At 35.1% G+C, this 24,763-nt stretch overlaps 3 protein-coding genes across 3 annotated transcripts; 2 read left to right on the top strand and 1 right to left on the bottom strand.

The window, feature by feature from the left end:
* Positions 1-294: 294 nt before the first annotated feature.
* Positions 295-3,936, bottom strand: LOC132301321 (uncharacterized). The gene is made up of 4 exons (XM_059798585.1): positions 3,678-3,936; positions 1,987-3,560; positions 862-1,842; positions 295-819 (listed from the first exon to the last, which is right to left on the bottom strand). Exons 1-4 carry the CDS (start codon positions 3,934-3,936, stop codon positions 295-297), a joined length of 3,339 nt encoding a protein of 1,112 aa, XP_059654568.1.
* An 8,681-nt stretch (positions 3,937-12,617) lies between these two features.
* Positions 12,618-14,726, top strand: LOC132301320 (uncharacterized). The gene is made up of 2 exons (XM_059798584.1): positions 12,618-13,337; positions 13,391-14,726. The coding sequence occupies exons 1-2, from the start codon at positions 12,806-12,808 to the stop codon at positions 13,951-13,953; spliced, it is 1,095 nt and encodes a 364-aa protein (XP_059654567.1). The 5' UTR covers positions 12,618-12,805; the 3' UTR covers positions 13,954-14,726.
* Positions 14,727-20,536: 5,810 nt separating this feature from the next.
* On the top strand, positions 20,537-21,112 carry LOC132301318 (uncharacterized). Its single transcript, XM_059798583.1, has one exon. It carries the CDS (start codon positions 20,537-20,539, stop codon positions 21,110-21,112), a length of 576 nt encoding a protein of 191 aa, XP_059654566.1.
* The last annotated feature ends 3,651 nt before the right edge of the window (positions 21,113-24,763 follow it).

The following is a 24,763-nucleotide window of genomic DNA, read 5'->3' as shown; positions in this document are numbered from 1 at the left end:
AACCACCTCTATGTTGGTCTTTATTTTGCGTCGGCCAGAGCCAGGGCTGGCCGATCCTGGTTCTTCTATTATTCCCACAAAGCTGGCTGATACCTCTCAAAACATTGGCCATTTATAAATACATGATAGACCTCACCATTGAAGTTTCCCAACTCTACTAGTAAGGTATGATCGTAATCGGCCGGGATCAAGTTGTTATGTAATATTATTTGGGCCGATCTAACTGGCTTCTCCATTAAAAGAATAACATTCTACCAGTATAGAGCTTTTCTGATGGCTGATCCTCTTGAATTTTTAAACTTTCTTCCGCGAATTTCTTCTCCACTTAACCCTTTTTAGTTTCCATCCCCGCTTTCTTTTCTTGAAATTCGGTTGAGGATGACGAGCTAAAAGAATTCTCTCAGCCAATGATGGTTCTGGCTGAGGATTATATACCATAATCGGCCAAGCATTCTGGTAATCTAGCCGATTTAATTCTGAAATTCTTTTACCTTTCCATTCAGGGCAACAATCGTGTTGTATGAGAGCCTTGACACTCGGAATGGCTGATGGTGTACTCTCGGTAACCTTAGGCTGATTCCCTTCATCAACCTTCCTTTTGGGAGCCTGGCCGATCACATTACTACCTAGTATGAAAATATCATTGTCGACCTCCATGACTTCATCATCTGCTCCCTTTTTGGCAGATATGGTAGATGTTTGAGTGTCGGATGTGGCTGATTTTGGCTTTTTGTACATTGGTCGACCTATTCGCTTAAGGCCATTACCATATTCTTGCTTAATAGGATCAGCCAACTGAACCTTATCGACCGTCGTTGGCTGATTAAGATAATCAATGACCGGTCGATCTTAATTTACCACCAGCGGCTGATTATAATTCGGCCAACCTTCTGGCTGATTATAATTCAGCCAGCCTTCTGGCTTATCTTTGATCATTTTTTCGATGATCTCTATTAAAATTTTGTTTGAAGATTCGGCCTGGCCATTTGCTTGAGCATAGTATGGCGTAGAGGCTGACATATGAATATTCATGTTGTGGCCGAATTGTAGTACATCAGTTGCCCTAAATACTGTTGCATTGTCTGAAACAAGTGTTTCTGGAATCCCAAATCTGTGGATGATGTTTTGTTCCATGAAATTAATCACTGTTTGCTGATCAACCTCTTTGCAAGCCTTGGCCTCAACCCATTTAGTAAAATAATCTGTGGCAACAATCACCCAGTGATGGCCTTCGCTTGATGGTGGATTAATTTTACCAATAAGGTCAAGGCCCCAACCTCTGAATGGCCAAAGTTTGATTATTGGCTGTAATTCTTTTGCTGGTACATTTTGAATCGGCCCGTGTCTTTGACAAGCTTGACAACCTTTTAAGTAATCTATGCAATCTTTCCTCATTCTCGGCCAATAATATCTATACCTGCGAATCAGCCATCTCATTTTAATCCCAGCTTGGTGAGCCCTATAGCTGCCCTCATGTACCTCGGCCATAACCTGAAGTGATTCCTCCTTGCTTATGCATTGTAGTAAGAGCCCATCTTCTAACCCTTTTCTATATAGATCCCCATCTAGAAGCACAAAGTTGATCGCTTTTCTTTTAATACTTCTATCAGCCTTGATGTTTGGATTTTGAAGGAACATTATAAATGGTATCCTCCAGTCATCGTCGACCAAATCTTCTACATCAATTGTCCAAGTATCAAACATAGTATTTCTCAATTCGGCCGATGGCAAAGATCTTCGTGTTATCTTTATCAACTGATCTTCTATTCCGGCTGGTACTCTTATTCCTGAGGCTGTTTGGGCCATGTTGTTGGCCTCCTTATTCTGCCCTCTCGGCCAGAACTTAAGTTGAACATTATCAAATTGATTGATTAATGAAGTGGCCAGAGAATGAAACGGCCTTAATTGCTAACTTAGGCACTTAAAATCTTCAGAAATTTGGCTAAGGACTAAGTTTGAATCTCCCAAAATCTTTACATCTCTAACAGCCATTTCAATTAAAATCTCCAGGCCGATTATAAGCGCTTCATATTCGGCCTGGTTATTTGAACATTTAAAATCTAAAAAGAAAGAGAATGAAGCCTTTCTGCCAGCTGGCGAAATAATAACAATACCTGCTCCTGCTCCATCAGCCGTGCTTGATCCATCAAACATCAAGATCCAAGGAGTCAAGAATATAGCTGATGACTCCAATTCATCATAAACCCATGGATCAATATCAGTTGAAGGATGATCGGCCAAAAAATCAGCCAGAACCCTTCCTTTTACTGATTTTTGTGAGACGTAGATAAAATTGAATTCCATCAAAGCCAAAGCCCACTTACCTATTCGGCCAGTGATCAATGGCCTTGATAGCATATACTTGATCACGTTAGTCTGACAAAGAATGTAAACATCAACAGGCCGCATGTATACTCTCAACTTCATGGCCGAATAGTACAAAGATAAACAAAGTTTCTCAATTGAGGAATATCTGCATTCTACATCAGTCAGTATTCTACTCAGGTAGTAGACAGCTTGCTCCTTTCCATGTTCATTGTCTTGTGCGAGCATACTACCAATTGATTCTTCTGCGGCCGATAAATAAAGCTTTAACGGCCACTTCTTTCTTAGAGGCATTACAACCGGGGGGTTTGCCAAATACTCTTTTATTTTGTCAAAGGCCTTCTGATGGGATTCGTCCCAATGAAATTTCTCATGTGACTTTAATTTCACTAAAGTCGAAAAGACATGCACTCGGCCGGCATGGTTAGAAATAAATCTTCTAAGAAAACCTACCTGGCCGAGGAACCTTTGCACTTGTTTTTTGTTGGCTGGGGCCCTAGCATTTATAATAACTTTGACCTTGTTCTGATCAACTTCAATACCTCGTTTATGTACCAAGAACCCCAAGAAATTCCCGGCTGAAACTCCAAATGCACACTTCAATGGGTTCATTTTCAATTTGTGAATCCTCATCCTTTCAAAGGCCCTTTTCAAGTGTTCCAAATGCTGTCTCTTGGCCGATGATTTCACAACCACATCATCTATATAAATTTCCATGAATCGGCCAATCATATCATGAAAGATAGAATTCATTGCCCTTTGATAAGTAGCCCCGGCATTTTTTAGGCCAAATGGCATCACAATCCACTCAAAAGTACCAATTGACCCAGGACATCTAAAAGCCGTTTTATGAACATCTTCCTCGGCTAAATAGATTTTATTATAACCTGAATGGCCGTCCATAAAAGACAATATTTCACGTTTAGCGGCCGAATCAATAAGTTGATCGGCCACAGGCATTGGATATTCATCTTCTGGAGTGGCATTATTTAAATTGCGAAAATCCACATAAACTCTAAGTTTGCCATTCTTCTTCATTACCGGAACAACATTAAACAACCATTCAACATACCTAACTGTTCGAATAAATCCTGCCTTAAGAAGTCTTTCAATTTCTTCTTTAATTTTGAGCATTACTTCCGAAGACATCCTTCTTGGTGGTTGTTTATATGGCTGAAAATCTTTCTTGATCGATAATCTATATTCTACCAATTTTCTAGACAGGCCAGACATCTCTTCATAACTCCAAGCAAAGCAATCCTTATATTCATTTAATAATTTAATCAAATCGGCCTGGAATTTAGGCTCAAGCAAAGCACTAACAAATAATGGCCGATTATCTTTTTTAGTACCAACATTTATTTCCAATAAAGGATCTTGCACCTCTGCTTTATTATCTTCCATCCTGGAAGGGGCTGACTCCAAATCTTCAAGTTGGATTGCATCCAGCTTTTCGAAACCTTCTTCAATTATATCGGCCGTGCTGGCCGATACCTCTTCATATAGTTGTTCTTCTCTGGCCAGTCTCTTCTCAGCCAGATATGCTTTCAGTCTGATGCAAGCGGCCCTGAAAGCTTGCCGCTTCTTTTCTTCATTGGTTTTGTGATCCATCAGTAACATCTTCAATGTCCTTGATGGTCGACCTGAAAATATCAATTTTCGACTGAGCTGCTTCTGACAATAATTCTTTAATATCAGCATTAATTAAATTCTTCTTCATTGTTGCCGCTGCTGGTCGTCCCATCCTGTTAATGCCAACAAATTTGATAGGTACAACAGTTTCATCATAAAGTGCAGCCTCAGCCGAATACACCCTAGCTATAAAGGGTTTGTTATCGGCCTCAACAATTTTTACCTTATTTCCATCCCAAAAAATCAACATTTGATGCAAGGTTGATGGGATGCACATGTTAGGATGAATCCAATCTCGGCCTAAAAGGAGATTATAGGCCGCGGTTGAATCAATGATAAAGAAAGCCGTAAAGGATGTCTAACCGCCAATAGTAATTTCCAAAGGTAGAATACCTTTGGTGTTACTAGATCCTCCATTAAAACCACTGATGGCCACGTCGGTTGGAACTACATCATCCATGGTTTTACCCAATTTCTTCAAAGTAGTTGATGGAATGACATTCACCACCGAACCATTGTCAACCAAAACCCTATTGATTGGCTGACCCTCAACCCATACTTTAACATACAACGGCCTCAACTGCTGTGTCATGGACAAAGGTGGTTTTTCAAAAATGATTTTATCGGCCTTAGATGGCTGATCCTGAGAGATCAATCCTATCCCAGCCGATGAACTTGTCGAATCGTTCTTAATTTCTGAAGATTCAGCCTTTTCCTCCTGCTTGGCTGACTCAACATCCCTGTTCACCGTTGGTTCCATCCTTGCTTCAAACACAGAAGGCAAAACAAATACCATGTTACAATTTACCTTATCCGGGAGAGAACCAAAACGAATTCTGTACTTGGCCGCATGCTTTGGATCCTGGTCGGGCTGATCATCTTTTTCTTCATAAAAGCATGCCTTATTCTCAAATGATGTAGCGACCTCCATGTCTTCAGCCACCACTAGTTCATTTTTTCTTTCTAGTTGATCATGGTCGATCTTGTCTTCTTTCCTTTTGAGTTCTGCATTTTTCCTTTGCATCCTCCTTTTTTGGGTACGTGTAGGAGGCTGCTTAGGAAACTTTGGGTGACTTACTCGAGTCCATCTGCCATGGTCAACCAAAGGAGGTCTAACCGTTCTTACACGACTAGATTCTTCTCCTTTTTGAACCCATATTTCTGACTGAATTGTTGGTTTCCTTTTGAAACTAGGATAAAAATGTTGTTCTGGCAGGACTCTATTGGCCACCGATGACCGAATGATTCTCACTGCCCTCGGCCCATTTTCTCTAAATATTGATCGATTGATTTCTTCGTGATTCTGTCTAGGCTGATGGCCTAACCTTTCATGGACACTGCGCTTTCTGGTTGATTGGAAATAGCCCCTCTTGTCTGAGTCATTCCTTCGGCCTTTGCAATTTGGACAACAACCATGGTTGATGAGGGTAATTTGAGCTTCTCTTAACTGAATTTCTAAGTCCTTAACTTTCTGCTCATCATTACTGGCCGATGAACTACCAAGAACTTTTGGTAATTTTTCCTGTCTACCATTATCAGCGGCTTTTTCAGTTGCCAAGCTGATTACATTGGTACTGACAATATTAGGAAATGGATCGCCATCGACCCCCATTACATCTGGCTTCTTTTCAGGGAATTTCAATACACCTTCATCGATAGATTTCTGCAATACATTTCTAAATACATAACAATTGTTAGTAGTATGATTCCATGAATTATGAAATTTGCAGAACTCTCTTCCTTTTAAATCATTGGTCGATGGTATATTGTGTCCTTTTGGCAAAACGATTTGTTTGTCGGTCAACAAATGATCAAAAATTTGTTCTGTTTTGGCCAGATCAAACGTATAAACCTTACCAGTATCAGCCGTACCCTTCCTGGCCGATGTAGTCGATGGCTGAGTACCACTGGTGGATACATTTGGTTTTGTTAAAGCGTCACATACATAAGGTTTCTTTAGAATGACTTCGGCCAAATTAGCTTCAAAATCTTCCTCTTCAACCATATCAGTTGAATAAACTTCATAGTTGGGGTCCCTATAGTACGTACCTTTAGAGGAATTTTTTCGTTCTTTCTCCTCTTTGAGAACCAACTCATACCTGGTAGCTTTCTCGGCCAGGTCATACATGTCACGAAATGGAACTCCTTCAAACCTCTTCCGAAGTTCAAAATCAAGGCCGTTCAAAGCCAAACGAATGTACTCCTGTTCTGGAAGAGGTACACGACATCTTAATCTTGCTCTCCTGAATCTTGCAATGAATGTCTCGACCGATTCACTAGGCAATTGACTTAGCCTGGATAAATCGGCCAGAGTAGGTTCTGTCTCCGTACGGTGGAACTGATTGTGGAATAATTCCTCCATCTGTGGCCAATTAAAAACAGAGTTAGGAGGTAGACGAATATACCATGAAAAAGCTGCCCCTGTCAAAGAGTTAGGAAAAAGTCTCAATTTCAACCACGGGCTAACACTGGCCTCTCCACATTGAACCGTGAATCGGCCAATGTGTTCCACGGTCGATTGATTCCCCTCTCCACTAAAGGTTACAAAGTCAGGGACTTTATATCCTCTAGGGAACTCAACTTGGTCTACCACTTCTGGATAAGGAGTTCTATAAATTGGTCGGCCGGCACCTCTAAGTTCCAGGCCATATTCTTCTGTGAGTAAATCAGCTAATTGTCTTCTATCTAACATGACTTGAGGTGGCTGATTTAATATTGGTGGTACCTGATTAAAAACTGGCGGCTGATTAGCCGCTGGTTGATAGCAATTCAGCCAATTATGTGGCTGATTAGCCATATTCTGCCCCCCGAGCCCTACCTGTGGCGGCACATGAGTATACAGTGGGTTCGGTGGCCTCCACCTGATCTGATTGCCCCCCGAGTTCAAAGGCATCCGAGGAGGGTTTGGTAGAATTACCTGTGGCTGCGAACCTACTACTGGTGGCTGATTAGAACCTGCCAACGTAGGCTGAGGATAGCTTTCTGCCCAGGTGAGTAACGTATGAACCGGCTGACTTGATGTTGCACCTGGTTGGAGTGTCACTACTGGCGGCCATGGCTGTGATGTTTCAATGGCCTTCTCTGGCCGAGCAGCTTGTGATAGATTCGGCTGAGAAGCAGATTCCTGATTGTTGGAGCTGCTAGCTTGAGTCGGCTTGTTCAAAATAAAGGCTAAGAGTTGGGACATATTTTCATGCAAGTCGTTGTAGCGTGCTCCCATCCTTCCCATTGCATCTACCAAGGAGCTAACCTGTGCCTGAAGTACGGCTAACTTATCAGTAGGACCTGCTGCAGAGTTCTCAGCCTGTGCTAGCTGATCGCCTTCCTCCAAATCTTCATCAGTAGCCACGGCCTTAGAATTTTTTGTGGGCCGCGGCATATTTGCCTCTTTTATAACACTCTAGTAGTGGTCCCACCGGGCGTGCCAAAACGTGTTCGCGCGGTTTTTGTTCCCTACGCCGGTCGATGGACTCTTCGCGGGCGTGCCAGAGTATTTGTACAAAATACCCAAAATATGTAATTGAACACCAGCCTATCCCTTTTTCCGATGGCTGACTCTCAGGCGATTGTGTGGGAGAGAGACTAGTAAGAACTCCCAGCAAGGTTCTTTTATGCCTTGTTTGTAGCAAGGACTTTTTAGAGTGTCTAAAGAAATGCAACGGCTGATGAATGTTTGAATGGATGGAATGGCCGAGTGAAGACAGGCGGCAAGAACTTAATCGATCGCCGGCCAAACGTAATGGCGAGAACTTAATCAATTGCCATCAGCCAAACACAATGGCAAGAATTTAATCGATCGCCACTGAAACGTGATAGCAAGAATTTAATCAATTGCCATCAGCCAAGTAATGACAAGAATTTAATCAATTGTCACTACGATTCAATGGCAAGAATTTAATCAATTGCCATTGAATTGAAAACCTAACTAAAATTGCGTAATTAAAATTGGCATAATTGAAATTTAAAGAAAGTAAATGGCTGAATCGAAATAGTTGACAATGATCTAATCAATTGCCATTAAATTGAAATAAAGAAATTGATAAGAAAATGACGTAGAGTCAATTGAAAACATTTTTAGTTAAAATGCATGTTTTGTGGTGGTGCTGGACAAATTGGAATAGGAATACAATACTTCTATTTATAGAAGTTCTATCTCAACTTATTTTCCTAAGTTATTGCTAAAAAATCTCTCCTTATTTGATTCTTTTTCTTCACAATTTGAACTCAGTCAAATCCTATTGTTATTCCGCTTCCTTTCTTGTTTTATTTCAGTAGGAAATCTCTATAAAAACAACCTTCCTCGATTTAATCACATGTAAGTTGCCGAGATATTGCTAAAACGTTGCTAGAAAGTTGCTGAAAAGTTGCTAATTTTTAGCAACTCCCCTCCTTAAGTTTAGCAGCCCGTTTCATTCCCTTAAATGGCCCAAAAGCCATTTATCGCTTTTATATTCATGACGCGGCTGCCTTTTGTATTTTTTCCTTGTTCCATCCAACTAGAATTCCTATAAAATAGGAATTTAGTTGTCTGATTTCCTTAAAACTTTAGTCTTTCCTTTCCTGTTGATAACCCAACTTGAATAAAGTCAAATGTTTGTTGCTATATTTTAGCAACTGCCTTATTAATGAAGTGGCTGAGTAACTTTCTCCAATACTTGCTCCTGATATTTCTTAACTGGCTGATTCCCTTGACGCCATGTTAAAAATACTTATCAGCTTTTCATTGGTCCACGTCATCGCTGAGATGGCTGCCAAGTTTTGGTGCCAACAATAACTTATATTTGTTGCAAGATTTTGGAAGCAAATATATACAAAAACATGTTTGGTAAAGGAGTATTGCAAGTTTGGAAAATAAAATGGCTAGTTAAAAAGGTCATTTTAGAGTTTTTTTTTTAATAAAATAGCTAATTAAAAAGGTCATTTTAGAGTTTTTTTTACTATTCATTGCCACAATACTTTTTGTTATAGACCGGAAGCATCAATTTGAATCGACACGCTTCGTGCTTTTACTTCGCTACATTGACCGAAGCAACAACAGTTGCCAAATAGGTCACAAGAGAGCTCCCTCACGGCACGAGTGAATAGTTCTCCATTTTTAACCATGAAATTAAACGATGTAATAAATGATTCATTTGACTCTTCACATATCTGAAAAACCTATGTCAATCTAATGATTATTTAATTAATGTAAAGGGACGGGGGCAAAGCCACAAATTCAATTGCTATTATTTAGCTAAAATTTAAAATTTTCATAAACTAATTGTAATATAATTTTATTTAAATATTAGATATAGCTTATATACAGTTAGAAAATCTAAAAATGAGAAAAATACAACTTAAATAAATAGACAAAAAATTGATATGAGAAAGAAAAATATAGAAGAAGAAATGATACGTTGCAATTAAAAAGAGAAGAGGTGAAGAAAATAATTTCCTTCATCAATTGTTTCAGTTTTTCAAGAATTTGATTTTTTGAAAAAAAAAAAAAAAAACCAGAAGAGTACTTTGATTCCACTCCAGAAAAAGGTATATCATTATTACTCATATGAAGAAAAAAAAAAATTAACTAAACAAAATCTTTCCGGTTCAAACTAAACAAAACTATTAAGCAGATATGATAACTAAACAAAACTATTAAGCAGATATGATATTAGTGTTGTTGACACGGTCTCACTATATTTTAGTTTATCCTCCTTCCCAATATACAAACCAATATAAGCTCATAAGTAACACAATACCAATCCAAATTTGTAGTATATTCTTTAAATAAATTTAGTAATTTTTCAATTTGGGTATATAAAGACAATTGTATTCTTTTGAAAAAAAAAAAAAACCTTTGGGATTGGTTTAACCCGAAAGAAAATGGGTAATGATTATTTTTTAAAAGTTTAAAATTTTATACATGTGTCTAAATTGTATTAGGTCACATCAATTAGGAGGATGAACTTTATCCTTTAAGAGGAGGACCCAAGTATTCTCCGGTAAATAATAATTCACGATATTTTTTCTTATAAACATTATTTTGTAAAAATATTTTGACAAAAAAAGATTCATGCATTTTTACTAAACATGAAAGAACACTAAATTAATATATACATGTATATATATAATCTGAAACTATGATGAAATTTGAGATGAATTATTAATATATTTAAGGGTGAATTACATTAAATTTCCTTTTCTATTTTTTTTGTCAAAAAAAACCCCCTTAACTATTAGAGGGGAGTGATTTAACTAACTTCCGTTAACTAATTATTAGAGGGGGTGATTTAATTCTCAAATATATATATATATATATATATATATATATATATATAACAAATAAATTTCAAGAAAAAAAACCTAGATTTATATATATTGAAAAAAATATATATAGGCATTATTTCTGGTAATATACCTTTAATAAATCTATATAAATGAAAATTAATAAAAAAAAAATAAATGAATGCACAATATAATTCTCAACTATATATATAGCAAATCAATTTCAAGAAAAAAAAAAAAACACCTAGGTTTACATTGGAAAAAAAAAAAAATTAAGCATTATTTCTGTTAGTATCCCTTTAATAAATCTATATAAAATGAAAATCAATAAAAACCAAATAAATGAATGAACAATATAATTCTCAAATATATATATAAATAACAAATAAATTTCAAGAAAAAAAACCTAGATTTATATTGGGAAAAAAACCATTGCAACAATATGTACTCTTCTTCTTGCTCAACTTCTTTTATTTACCCATCATTATAATGTTATATATAATTTGTATCATAATATAATGGTATATATAATATGTATCATTAAATATTATTTAAATATATTTTCATTTTCATCTAACTTTCAGACCAATATAAATCTAGGTTTTTTTTTTTTTATTACTTTGGAAAAAAAATCTAGGTTTTTTTTTTTTTTTTTTTTTTCTAGAAATTTATTTGCTATATATATATTTGAGAATTATATTGTGCATTCATTTATTTGGTTTTTTATTGATTTTCATTTTATATAGATTTATTAAAGGGACACTATCAGAAATAATGCCTAATTTTTTTTTTTTCTAATATGAATCTAGGTTTTTTTTTCTTGAAATTTATTTGCTATATATATATATATTTGAGAATTAAATCACCCCCTCTAATAATTAGTTAACAGAAGTTAATTAAATCACTCGCCCTCTTATAGTTGAGGGAGATTTTTTTGACAAAAAAATAAAAAATGGAGATTTAGTGAAAAATACAAATAGAAAAGAGAAATTTAATGCAGTTCACCCTATATTTAATGACAACTAGTCTAGTTCTCCACTTTGAGGTATCAATATGTACGCTTTTGATGAAATCACCTATGGATGTGTGAATCAAAATTAAAAATATAGGATTTACAACAAGCTGGTTTACTTAAGTGATGAGATGCCAAATTATAACAAATTGGTGAAGTGAAAATATATAATATCAAAAGTGATTAAAAAAAAAATCACCATCATTAAGGTCTATCAATGACTTTTCTATTTTATTTTTAATTTCAAATCACCTCCTAATAATATTTAATTTTTTAAAATTATTTTTAATAATCACAAATACATGCATGTAGATAATGATTAATATTCAATTCTCATTATGATTCTTTATGTTTCTATATTAATCATAAAAACTTAAAATATTTTGATATGAAATTGAACAACTTAATTTTTCACAAGAAATTATGCTATATCATCATCATTTCGCTTACAGAAAAAAAAAAAAATGCTGTCATCATTTCAAACAAATTAACACTTTCACAATCTTTTGATGCAATAAAGTGGAATTTATTGACAATTTAGTATTTTTTTTGCTGCATTAAAGTGGGATGTAATTGTGAAACTATCCATCGTTGAAGTCTATTGAAGAATCTTTTTTTTTTTTAACAACTCCAGTCAGTACTCAAGGTGTCTGTCATTGACTCATTAAGTTGTTTGAAGCGTATCCTTAAATTAAGATTATTTATATATGAGTAAAGTAAAAACTGTAAAACCAACTTCTACTGTATAAAAATTGTACAGAAATTTTTTTCCTACATATAAATCTCTAACATTTGAAAAATTGTAATAAATTGCCTTCTAATAAGGGTTGCTAATCAATTTTGACCAAATAAATTTATTTAAAATCCTATAATACCCTTAAGGGCTTTTTTTGTATTTGAGTCTCTAATTTTTATAAAAACTTTAATAACTCTATAATTTTTATAAAATTGCCAAAATATCCCAAAACGTCAAATATATATTTTATAAAACTACAAAAATATGTCTTTAAAAAAAAAAAATTAAACCCCAAAGTTCTTATAGCACTATTTTATTTTAATCCTTTAGTTATTTGAGTCATCAAATAAAAAAATTGTCTTTACTCGCTCAACTCGAAAATTTTAAAGAATTTTTTTTTAACCCATATTTGCATATTTAGTATCCAAATGTGTCGATACCTCAATGTGTTGAAAAAAACCATTTTTTTTACTGTAGTAGTGTCTCTGGTAGACTTTAAAAAAATAATAAATAAATAAATAAAAATTAAGTATATTTAAGGTTTATTTATTGCACTTCGTCATTCATATATTTGTGAATAGAATACAAGTAGGCTCTTAATTAGTGATTAACAAGACACGTGTAAATAAAAAAATGAATCATTCTCCTTGTGAATGAACTCTTCTAGGTTAGGGGTCGAATTCCTGCTCCCTGGTGAGGCACTACGGTTGAGAATAACTGAGTTGTTTGGGGTTTATCAGAAAGGAGGAGGGTTTTAGGGAAGGAGATCCAAATTTGCTACAAAATCTCCTCAGAAGAACCAGACCAGAACAGGTGAGTCCTTTCCATCACTGTCCATGTTTAATTTCATATTCAAATCTTTGCCTTATTTGAGGTGTGTCGTATCAACTTCACCAATCCGGACACTACATTTTCTTCAACACGACCCTTTATCTTCATCACCATCTCTCAAATCCATATCTACCACTTCAGATCAACACTCATTCACAGTTGATTACCTCACTAAATCATGTGGGCTTCGTCCAGAAGAGGCTCTCTCGGCCTCCAAGTACATCACCATCAAAACCCCAGACAAACCAGACTCCGTTCTCGCATTCTTCAGCAGCCATGAATTCACCGAAACCCAGATCTCACTTCTCATTAGAAGATGCCCTCGGGTACTCATGTCCGATCCCGAGAATACCCTTTTCCCCAAAATCGTATTTTTCCACTCTAAAGGTTTTTTAACCCAAGACAGTGCTAAAATACTGTCTACAACACCAGCTGTTTGGAAAACCAAATCATCCCATCGTACAATTTCTTCAAGGAATTCCTCAAGTCCGAAGAGAAAACGAATGCCGTTATTAAACACTTTGCTGGGATTTTGTTGTATGATCTTCACATATTTGTAGCACCCAATATTGAAGCTCTGAGAGAAATAGGTGTGCCTGAATTGAATATTGTGGCTCTCTTTACAGAAAAACCTCAAGCTTTCACGGCTAATGCTGATAGGTTTAAGGAGATTGTAGAGGAAGTAAAGAAAATGGGTTTTAACCCTACAACAATGATGTTTGGTATAGTAATTCATACACTAGGGGCAATGAGTAAATCAACTTGGGAAAAGAAGGTGGAGGTTTATAAGAAGTGGGGTTTGTCCGAGGATGAGATGTTGGTGGCTTTTGTGAAGCATCTAAGGTGTATGATGGCATCAGAGGATAAGATTATGGGGATGATGGATTTTTTTGTCAATAAAATGGGTTGGGAGTCTTCTATTATTGTGAGGAGGCCAGGGCTTCTTTCCTTGAGCTTGGAGAGGAGGATCATTCCAAGGTGTTTGGTTTATCAAATTCTGTTGTCAAAAGGTTTGATTAAGAAGGATTTTGGCTTGATTAAGATGATGGACTATCCTGAAAGTTACTTCATACAGAAGTATGTGAAAAAATATGAAGAAGAAGCTCCTGAGCTTTTGAAGTTATATCAGGACAAGTTGAATCTTTCAAAGTAACTAGGGTATGGGAAAATGACCATTTTAAGGTCGTACATCTCTAATCCCATCTATACATTGGGTAGTGAATATGCTTTTGTTTGAAATACAACAATGGCAATCAAATTTCATTAATCTCTGAGCAAATTTGTGTTCTCTGTTTTAGTTCCGGCAATTGAAACTTGAAGCTCAACAACATGGTGCATTGAATTCTCCAGTACTTTTGTAGTGGTTAAGGCTTGGTGTGATATGCCATTGTTTGTTATAGTCTGGGAGAGCAGTGTAGGTGATCTTGGTTTAGTTTGACAAACAATTTGGTCTATTAATGATTTGGAATTTCAATTGTAATGATGCAAACATCTGACTCAGTGTTGTACTTTTTTATCCAGCAACTGTTATCTTCCCCTTTCGATTAGAGCATAAATAAATGAGATTATATGACATTGTTCTATTTATGCAAGTGTGACATTGTTGGTTCAATTCATGATTCAGTCCATCTATCATCTTCCTCCCAGTCTGTATTGAGAACTTTCTTTCAGTTTGTCCAGGATGAATTCAGGTTTACACTCTTTTCTTTTGCTGCTTGGTGTTTATAGCACGAATGTTATAGGATGCTCACCTTGGTGCATTGCTGTCGGATACCTCAACAACAAATATATTGACGACGATTAGTCCATAAAACTGGAATGGAGAAGAAAGTGTTACTAGATCAGCATGGTGAATCATCGATTGTTAATCAATATGTTCCCTTCATAGCCCATTTATATAATGCTCTGTTTTTAAGTTCATTTGTTACTTCCTTTGTTTGTGTTGGGAAATGTACAATATTTAAAAACTTTTCGAGGGATTTAAATTCATAGATCTTGATTCATCACATAGAAACAAGTTTTATGCAAAAATAAAAATATGATGTATCATTCAATTAATGGATTGAATACTTACATCAAAGGTCTGAGTAAATCTTTAAATCTTTCTTCTAAAGTGAATGTTCTCATTTATTGTAGATCCCTTAGCAAGATGCCTTCTCCTCGGATCTCTATTTTCTTGGTAATTGTTTTGCCTTTAGGAATCACTCATAAGCCTCCATGAATGACCTTGGAAAACTAGGCTTGTGGAAGCCTCCATTAGATGAGAACATAAACCCTAATTTTCTAGAGAGAGAAAATTTATTCCTTTTTCCTTCTTTCAAAAATCACACCTCAAATATTCATAGACCATGTCTATTTATAGGCAACATAAAGGTAAAGAAAAGGAAATAACAAATCCTTCTCAATCTCTAATTCACATGTCTCAAATCTAATATGATTCCAATATCAAGTTGGGCTATGAGTGAGAATCCATTGGGCCTATTATTTTATTGGCTACAATGAATTAATAATTGACCCGGTCCATGGACCCAATTCAATTAATTCATAAATTAATTTCTACTCCACTAAAGGAAATTAATTGAATTCCAATTAAATAATAAATAACCACTAAGTCAATATTGCACTTTGACCCCTTTATGCATAATTAGTTATCGGATAAATAAAGCCATCAATCCGACTACTTAATTAATATATTTATTTTGGTACCATTGATTATTTCTGGCTCGATCACAATAAAAACATTTATTTGACAAAAATAATAATTTAAATAAATAAATATATAATAAATCATTTTGTCTAAAAACATATGAAGGCCTTCAAATTTACTTTGTGATCAATCATAATCAATACAAAATAAATACAAGTAGCAATGATGCAAATATTTAAAATATAACCCTCTAACTATTAATTACATAACTACCCAAAGTGTTGGTCTAAGGATCCCGAAGAATCCGCCAAACAAATCAAAGTAATTATTAATTAATAAAAGAATCTATAATTTTCTCATGCTTAAGAGTCAAATGCTATGACGGTAATAGGGAGCAATTGCATACGACGGCTCTCGCAATATATCTCAACCTAACGCGGATCCAATTCAAGTCTTAATTTATTATGAGTCCATCCATAATTACCGACTATGAACAATTTATAATTACTATTTATATATCATGCATTGATTGCCATCACATACATATATATAAATATTTCTTGTAATCACAGGGACACTATCAATTTCATAATGAATCGAAACATAATACATTGAATTCACCAATTATATAAATCATAAATATTTCAGATATGTCAGGAACATATGTCACTATAATCCAGATAGGAATTTGCTATGCCAGGGCATATAAATCCCAACAGTTTGTACATGCAAAACAAGGCTGTTTGGAGAATGAGGTTTTAGGGACAAATTGTGGAGGAGCTCTGAAGGGGAATGAAATATATTTAGGGACTCTTATCAAACCATAATTATTTGCATGCCATTCCACACAGCTCAAGAAAAAGCCCCATATATGCCTCAACTTCAAAATGGAACTTCAAAAGCTCCTTAGCAAGTAGAACAAAACTTGTTATAAATTTGAAGTGTAAAGGAACATAAAATATTATGCATATATATATACTACCAATAATAAACAGTCAAAGAAATCCTTTTGAGTGTATTCAATAGACATGCTAATCAATAATTTGAGGGCTTTTATTTTGTTGACTGAAGACTTAGATTATAAAACATTGCAGTACCTTGCAGATGACAAATAATATGTATTATTGAATGCTAATATATATTCTGTATGTGTGTGTGTGTATTGCTGCTTTTTCAGCAGCCAAATTTGGTAGAGGAAACAGCAATTCGTTGCACACACGCAAGTTATATAGAGGCTAACAATTCATTTTCATAATTATTACATAATGTTCTCAATTTTAGCATGAACATGACTATATATTATTGTAGAAAATGAATTAAGATCATTGTGGAAGATAGTTAGGACAAATTATGAACTACCCAGAAACAACTTCTGGGTATAATTAGGACAAGTTATATAATTAGCAAAAAATTCCACTTACCTTGCCCCAGTTTCCAAAGTTCCTAATCCCTCAAGAATGAAAGATTTTCTACCTAATACCTGTTGTAATACTATTTATAAGGTCATTTCTAAACTTACTTGCTATGAAATTTCAATCTATTATTTCCAGTTATTGATCAGAATAAAACACAGAAGAATAAGGAATCCTTTCTTTTGATGAAACATAAAATTACCAAAATACCTTTGCTAAGAAGGGCTTAAACCTCACTTCCACACCAAACATAAAATCTGGAAAAACAAATGTAAGAGTGAGATTTGAATCCAAGACCCCTTAAAACCAAAAGTTGATGATCATATTAGGTTACTTTGTAGCGTTTTTTTAATTAAAAATATATTTACTTAACCCAATATATATATATTGATTCCAGGTGTAAAGATGGATGTTTAAAGTAGGAGGTCAATAATGTAAATTAGCAATTGGGACTAAGTAACAAACACTGTGTGTGTCCTAATTTTTTTAAAATATATTAAAACAATATCTAACACAATGTTTAGTATCTGAGAGTATTTTGTTTAGTTTCCATAAAAATGTCATCAACAAATCTATGGCAGCTTAATTAGGACTGCTATATATATCCTCACTCTAAAGTCCATGCACGAGACTTGCTTGTTAAGCACCTTGGGGTTTCTACAATAGAGACCCAACCTCTCATTATAAAATAGTTGCGCCGCCTCCAAATTAAAGCATTATTCAAATCTAGAGAGAGGGAGGGGTGGTGTAGAGTCTAGAGAGAGAGATCAGAGGGCGAGCGTATCCACAAGCAGGACAAACATTCCTCTTGGCCAGCACGTTTGCTAAAGGACTTCTACGAAATTAATCCCAATTCTGAAGAAGGAATTAATAACTAACGAAAAGTCACGTAATAATAGTTTTCAGAAGAGAAGAAAGTGTTTGGAACAGAAGACGTTTGAATTATCCACTCTTTGTGGTGTTGAAGCCTGTGTGGTAGTTTATGGTCCAAACCATTACCGTCGATGATGATCAACAACTCCACATGTGGCCTAACGATCTTAATACAATCCGGCATATGTACACCTTGTACAAGCAACAATCTGATAAAAATCGTTGCAAATAGACCCTTGATTTGTCTGACTTCTTGGAAGACAACTCGAGGAAGAAGAAGAAGAAGAAAGAGGGTAATGAAACAACTGATCATCAAAAAGGTACTATTTCTTCAGTAATTGTAAAAGTAGAGAATAAGAAAGTTGATGAGACCACCAAGAATATCAAGTTCCCTACGTGGGATAATGAGTTTAACAATCTGTCCGAGCAACAATTGAGACAATTTGGTACCAAGTTGGCCATCAAAACTAGGGTTCAACTCTGGAAGTCTAATTACCAAAAATAAAAATAAAAAATTTGGGATTCGGTTTAACCCGAAAGAAAATGGGTAATGATTATTTATAAAAAGTTTAAAATTTTAAATATGTGTCAAAATTATATTAGACCATATCAATTTAGAGGGTGAACTTTATCTTTCAAGAGGAGGACCCAAGTATTCTCCGATAATAATTCAAGATATTTTTTTATAAACACCATTTTACAAAAATATTTTGACCAAAAAAGATTCATGCATTTTTACCATGATGGAACACTAAATTAATATATACATGTATATATAATCTGAAACTGTGCTAGCAATTGGCGGATGAAATTTGAGATGAATTATTAATATAGTTCTCCACTTTGAGGTATCAAAACGTACGCTTTTGATGAAATCACCCATGGATGTGTGAATTAAAATTAAAAATATAGGATTTACAACAAACTGGTTTACTTAACTGATGAGATGCTAAATTATAACAAATTGGTGAAGTGGAAACATATCACATCAAAAGTGATTAAAAAAAAAATCACCATCATTTAGGTCTATTAATGGCTTTTTTATTTTATTTTTAATTTCAAATCACCTCCTTATAATATTTAACTTTTTAAAATTATTTTTAATAATCACAAATACATGCTTGTAGATTATGATTAATATTCAATTCTCATTATGATTCTTTATGTTTTTATATTAATGAGAAAAACTTAACGTATTTTGATATGAAATTGAACAACTTAATTTTTCACAAGAAATTATGCAATACATTATTAATTTCTCTTAAAATCCTAATCTTACATTTATTTGAAACTTTGTTTTCTTATTCGTTCAATTAAAACTTAGTGAGAGAAAAGTTTCATATTTTCTATTATTTCAAGCTATATCATCATTTCGCTTATAGGGAAAAAAAATAATAATAAATAACTGTCATCATTTCAAACAAATTAACACTTTCACAATCTTTTGATGCAATAAAGTGGAATTTATTGACAATTTAGTATTTTTTTGCTGCATAAAAGTGGGATGTAATTGTGAAACTATCCATCGTTGAAGTCTATTGAAGAATCATTTTTTTTTTTTCCACAACTCCAGTACTCAAGGTGTCTGTCATTGACTCATTACGGTGTTTGAAGAGTATCCTTCAATTAAGATTATTTATATATGACTAATTTATATAATCCTATTAATTTGTATATACATATAAATCCCTAACATTTGAAAATTTGTACTAAATTGCCTTCTAATAAGGGTTGCTAATCCATTTTGACCAAATAAATTTATTTAAAATCCTATAATACCCTTAAGGGCATTTTTGGCACTTGAGTCTCTAATTTTTATAAAAACTTCAAGAACTCTATAATTTTTATAAAATTGCCAATATCCCAAAACGTCAAATATGTATGTTTATAAAACTACAAAAAAAAATGTTTTTTTTTTATAAAAATTAAACCCCAAAGCTCTTATAGCAGTATTTTTATTTTATTATTTTAGTTATTTGAGCCATCAAATAAAAAAGTTGTCTTTACTCGCTCAACTTGAAAATTTTAAAGAATTTTTTTTTTAACCCATATTTGCATATTTAGTATCCAAATGTGTCGATAGCTGTGTTGAAATTTTTTTTTTTTAATGTAGTAGTGTCTCTGGTAGACAATAGACATAAAAATGATAATAATAAATAAATAAAAATTAAGTATATTTAAGGTTTATTTATTGCACTTCGTCATTCATATATTTGTGAATAGAGAATACAAGGCTCTTAATTAGTGATTAATAAGACACGTGTAAATAAAAAATGAATCAGTCTCCTTGTGAATGAACCCTTCTAGGTTAGGGGTCGAATTCCTGCTCTCTGGTGAGGCACTACGGTCGAGAATAACAGAGTTGTTTAGGGTTTATCAGAGAGGAGGAGTGTTTTAGGGAAGGAGATCCAAATTTGCTACAAAATCTCCTCAGAAGAACAAGACCAGAACAGGTGAGTCCCTTCCATCACTGTCCATGTTTAATTTCATATTCAAATCTTTGCCTTATTTGAGGTGTGTCGTATCAACTTCACCAATCCGGACACTGCATTTTCTTCAACACGACCCTTTATCTTCATCACCATCTCTCAAATCCATATCTACCACTTCATATCAACATTCATTCACAGTCGATTACCTCACTAAATCATGTGGGCTTTCGTCCAGAAGAGGCTCTCTCGGCCTCCAAGTACATCACCATCAAAACCCCAGACAAACCAGACTCCGTTCTCGCGTTCTTTAGCAGCCATGGATTCACCGAAACCCAGATCTCAGTTCTCATTAGAAGACGCCCTCGGGTACTCATGTCCGATCCCCAGAATACCCTTTTACCCAAAATCGTATTTTTCCACTCTAAAGGTTTTTTAACCCAAGACATTGCTAAAATACTGTCTACAACACCAGCTGTTTGGCAAAGAAGTTTGGAAAACCAAATCATCCCATCGTACAATTTCTTCAAGGAATTCCTCAAGTCCGAAGAGAAAACGATTGCCGTTATTAAACACTTTGCTGGGATTTTGTTGTATGATCTTCACATATCTGTAGCACCCAATATTGAAGCTCTGAGAGAAATAGGTGTGCCCGAATTGAATATTGTGGCTCTTTTTACAAAAAAACCTCAAGCTTTCACGGCTAATGCTGATAGGTTTAAGGAGATTGTGGAGGAAGTAAAGAAAATGGGTTTTAACCCTACAAAAGTGATGTCTGGTGTAGCAATTCATGCACTGAGGGCTATGAGTAAATCAGCTTGGGAAAAGAAGGTGGAGGTTTATAAGAAGTGGGGTTTGTCTGAGGATCAGATTTTGGTGGCTTTTGGGAAGCATCCATGGTTTATGCTTGTATCAGTGGAGAAGATTATGTCCCCATTTTTTTGTCAATAAAATGGGTTGGGAGTCTTCGATTGTTGCGAGGAGGCCAGTGCTTGTCAGCCTGAGCTTGGAGAGGAGGATCATTCCAAGATGTTTGGTTTATCAGATTCTGTTGTCGAAAGGTTTGATTAAGAAGGATTTTAGCTTGAAGCAGTCGTTGGAGTCTCCTGAAAGTTGCTTCCTAAAGAAGTTGGTGAAAAAGTATGAGAAAGAAGCTCCTGAGCTTTTGAAGTTATATCAGGAAAAGTTGGATCTTTCAAAGTAACTAGTGTATGGGAAAATGGGGAACAGAGTGGACTTTTGGGTAGTGAACATGCTTTTGTTTGAAAAACAACATGGCAATCAATTCACATTCATTAATCTTTGAGCAAATTTGGCATTGTTTGTTATGTGGGAGAGCAATCAAGGTGATCTTGGTTTTGTTTGACATACAATTTCAGAAGTAGTTCAATTTGGTAAATTAGTGGTTTGGATTTTCAACTGTAATGATGCAAACCTCTAACTCAGTGTTGTATTTCTTTTTATCCGGCAACTGTTATTTTCCCATTTCGTGTAGAGCATAAATAAATGAGATTATATAACATTGTTATCTTTATGCAAGTATGACATTGTTGTTTCAATTCGTGATTAGTCCGTCTCACATCTTCCTCCGCGTCTGTATTGAGAGCTTTCTTTAAGTTTGGTTATGATGTTCCATTTGTCCGGGATGAATTCAGGTATACACTCTTTTCTTTTGCTTGGTGGCTGTTTGGAGAATGATGTTTTAGGGACAAATGTTGATGGAGCTCTTAAAGGAAACGAAATATATTTAGGGACTCTTATCAACCTGATTTATTCACGTTGACATGTAACCAAGAGCCAGAAGTATTTGCCTGCCATTCCACAAGCTCAAGAATCTAATCGTGTGGCTTGTCTGAAAGTGAATTGAATCCTAAATCTTCCATGGAGCTCAATGGATCAACGCGTATTTCCCATAGACGTCACCATTTTGCAGAATCAAACAAAAATTCCCAGTAATCCTTAGTTTGTCCCTCCCTGCTACGAATCATTAAGACCAAAATTTGTCCCAAATCTGAATTTCAACTTCTTTTTGGGATTTGTCACTGCAACAGATAAATATACCTCAGAATGAACAAAGGGCACAGTATAAATATAACCCTTTGTTTGTTTTACTTTTAATCCTTTTTCTTCCTCCTCTTCTTTTGTTTCTTTGACTCCGGCTTTTCCACTCTCTTCTCTGGAAGAACACTGTCAAATTCATAGCCACTTAAAGATCAAGTTAAGGCAGCGAACTGTCAAGTCCACCACATTTGTAAAGAAGGGAATCAAGTTCAAAAAGAAAATGCTTTCTTCAAAACCAATAATTCTCACCTCCCCAGATATCAATTAAGAATTTAAGATGTGAATCAGAAAGTAAGAACAGGACTGAAACTATGAAAAGAAGGAGAAAAAAAAAAATTCTTGGGGATCAAACACTGTATTTCTATATGACAATGCATTATCCATTTTTTCACTAAGGGAAACAAATCATAAATTTATCGAACCATCACCTATTTTTTCATTAGGGAAACAACTCATAAATTTATGGAACAATAAAGTGGGACCTTCCAGGTCATGAAAAAAAGAAAAAAAAAAAAAAGAAAAAAACAAAATGTAATAGGGTCATTAACCGAGTAATGTTGGATATCAACTTGTTTAATCAGACTCCATTGGACACTAGCCTAGTGTTGGAGATAATTAACTCCCTCCAACTCACTTAATAGTAAGCTGTTGTTGATAGTTAAATCTCTTATTTATCGAAAGTATTATCATCAACACAAGCATATACTTACACACATTCACACACAATACAATATTTTACATGGTTCACCCAACTTTATAGCTACGTTCATAGATAGAGATTTTACTTTTATGAATCAAGAAGAGAATATACAATCAAATATCAAAACCTCACTTAGTCACTCATCATCTCTTTTGAAGCTATGTCTATACACGGGAATTACATATGTTAGAAAAGTGTGTGAATAAAACTTGCTTGCAACGTGTCCATCACGTTTAGGACTGCAAGTTGGGTTGGCCCAACCCAGCCCAGCCCCAACCCAACCTTAACCCGAATCGGGTTGGGTTGGGCCAACCCGAATTGTACCTAACATGGGTTGTGGTCATAACCCGAACCGAATATTTTCGGACGGGTTGGGTCGGGTTGACGAGTTGAGTTTTTTATTTTTATATATATAATTTTTTTTTTTTGGAAATTTATATATATTATATTATATATATATATATATATATATATATAGGGCAAATCGATTCAGCCTCCCCAATCGCCGCCTCCAACTCTCTTCTCGTTCCCAACTCTGAACTTGCCTTCTCTCTCTCTCTCTCTCTCTGCAACTGCGAAATACTAAATCTACAAGAATCAGAATTTCAAAACCTATATATTTCAGTTTATCTATTTGTTGCAATAATCAAAAGTTCAAAACCGAATATTCTCAGTGTTAATTTTATTTATTTATTTTAAAACCCAAATGTGGTTCCTCCAAATCACCACCACCATACGCCAGAATCTGATGCCAACTGCAGAGCTCCTCCTTCGCCGCCACCCGAAGAAGAAACCGTCAAAGAAGTGCCCTGCGAAGGTCTCAAAGAGACGACCGTCCTCCGCCTGAGCGAGGGAAAGGAAACCCAGATCTCCGGCGAAGAGGCAGGCGCCATCGCCGGAAAAAAGAAACAACATCACATCGAGGCCGGCTGAGGATCAGACAACCACAACCAGACGGCTCAAGAAGAAGCAACCCAGATCTCCGGCAGAGAGAGAAAGAGAAAGAAAAGAGAGAGGAGAAAAAAAAAATAATAAATAATTAATTTTTGGTTTTGTGTTACCCGAACCCAACCCGAATATGTCTAGGTTTTGACAAAACCCATCCCGAACATAACCCGATTTGTGAATTGTATGTGCAGATTTCAAAATTTCTGGGTTGGGGCTGGGCTGGGCTGGGCTAACCCGCCCAAGTTGTAGCCCTAATCACGTTACAATTGCAACGTGAATATGGCTTTGGTTGTCTAAGCACATCTCGTTAGACAAACTACATGAATATCATTCATGCATATACCATAGTCATATATGTTAATACATACCCTAAATAAAGGCTTAGTAGCGTATCCTCTAAGGGAAAACTCGACCGATCTTTTAAAGCATTTTGTTGGGTTTATTGTCAAAGGCTGTGAATGTTGGTCACAACGCTTTGGTCGTGACTGTTTGTAACAATGAAATGATAAGTCCCTTGATTGAGATACCTACATCCTACTAGGTGTGAGTTTTGAATCCTGTTTAAATAAACCAAGGCTGTCATTTGCAATTGGTTCAATTATGAAATTTGAATACTTCTTTCTCCTCCCTCCAAACAATCTCAAATGGTTTTAGCCATTACAAATTTAATCTACGTATTATTGGTAGTGTTAATTTTGGTCTAAGCCAATGGTCAAGTGATCGAAGCCCGTTAAACCCGAAGCCAGTGTGGTTAAGCTGCATAGAAATTAGTTTGAACCAAATAGTTCGAATTGAACCCATTTTTATTCTTTAGTATTATAGGTGCATTTTTTAGCCAGATATAGTATTACACAGAGAATGTTCGTCGTATCCACAAGTTTGAAGTGTTACTA

The sequence above is a fragment of the Cornus florida genome, unplaced genomic scaffold (assembly GCF_030987335.1).
Source record: "Cornus florida cultivar Cherokee Brave unplaced genomic scaffold, ASM3098733v1 CherokeeBrave_3.0.0_Hap2_Chr03, whole genome shotgun sequence".
Lineage (NCBI taxonomy): Eukaryota > Viridiplantae > Streptophyta > Magnoliopsida > Cornales > Cornaceae > Cornus > Cornus florida.
The sequence above is the reverse complement of the archived record's forward strand: the minus strand, read 5'-3'. Positions and strand labels throughout refer to the sequence as shown.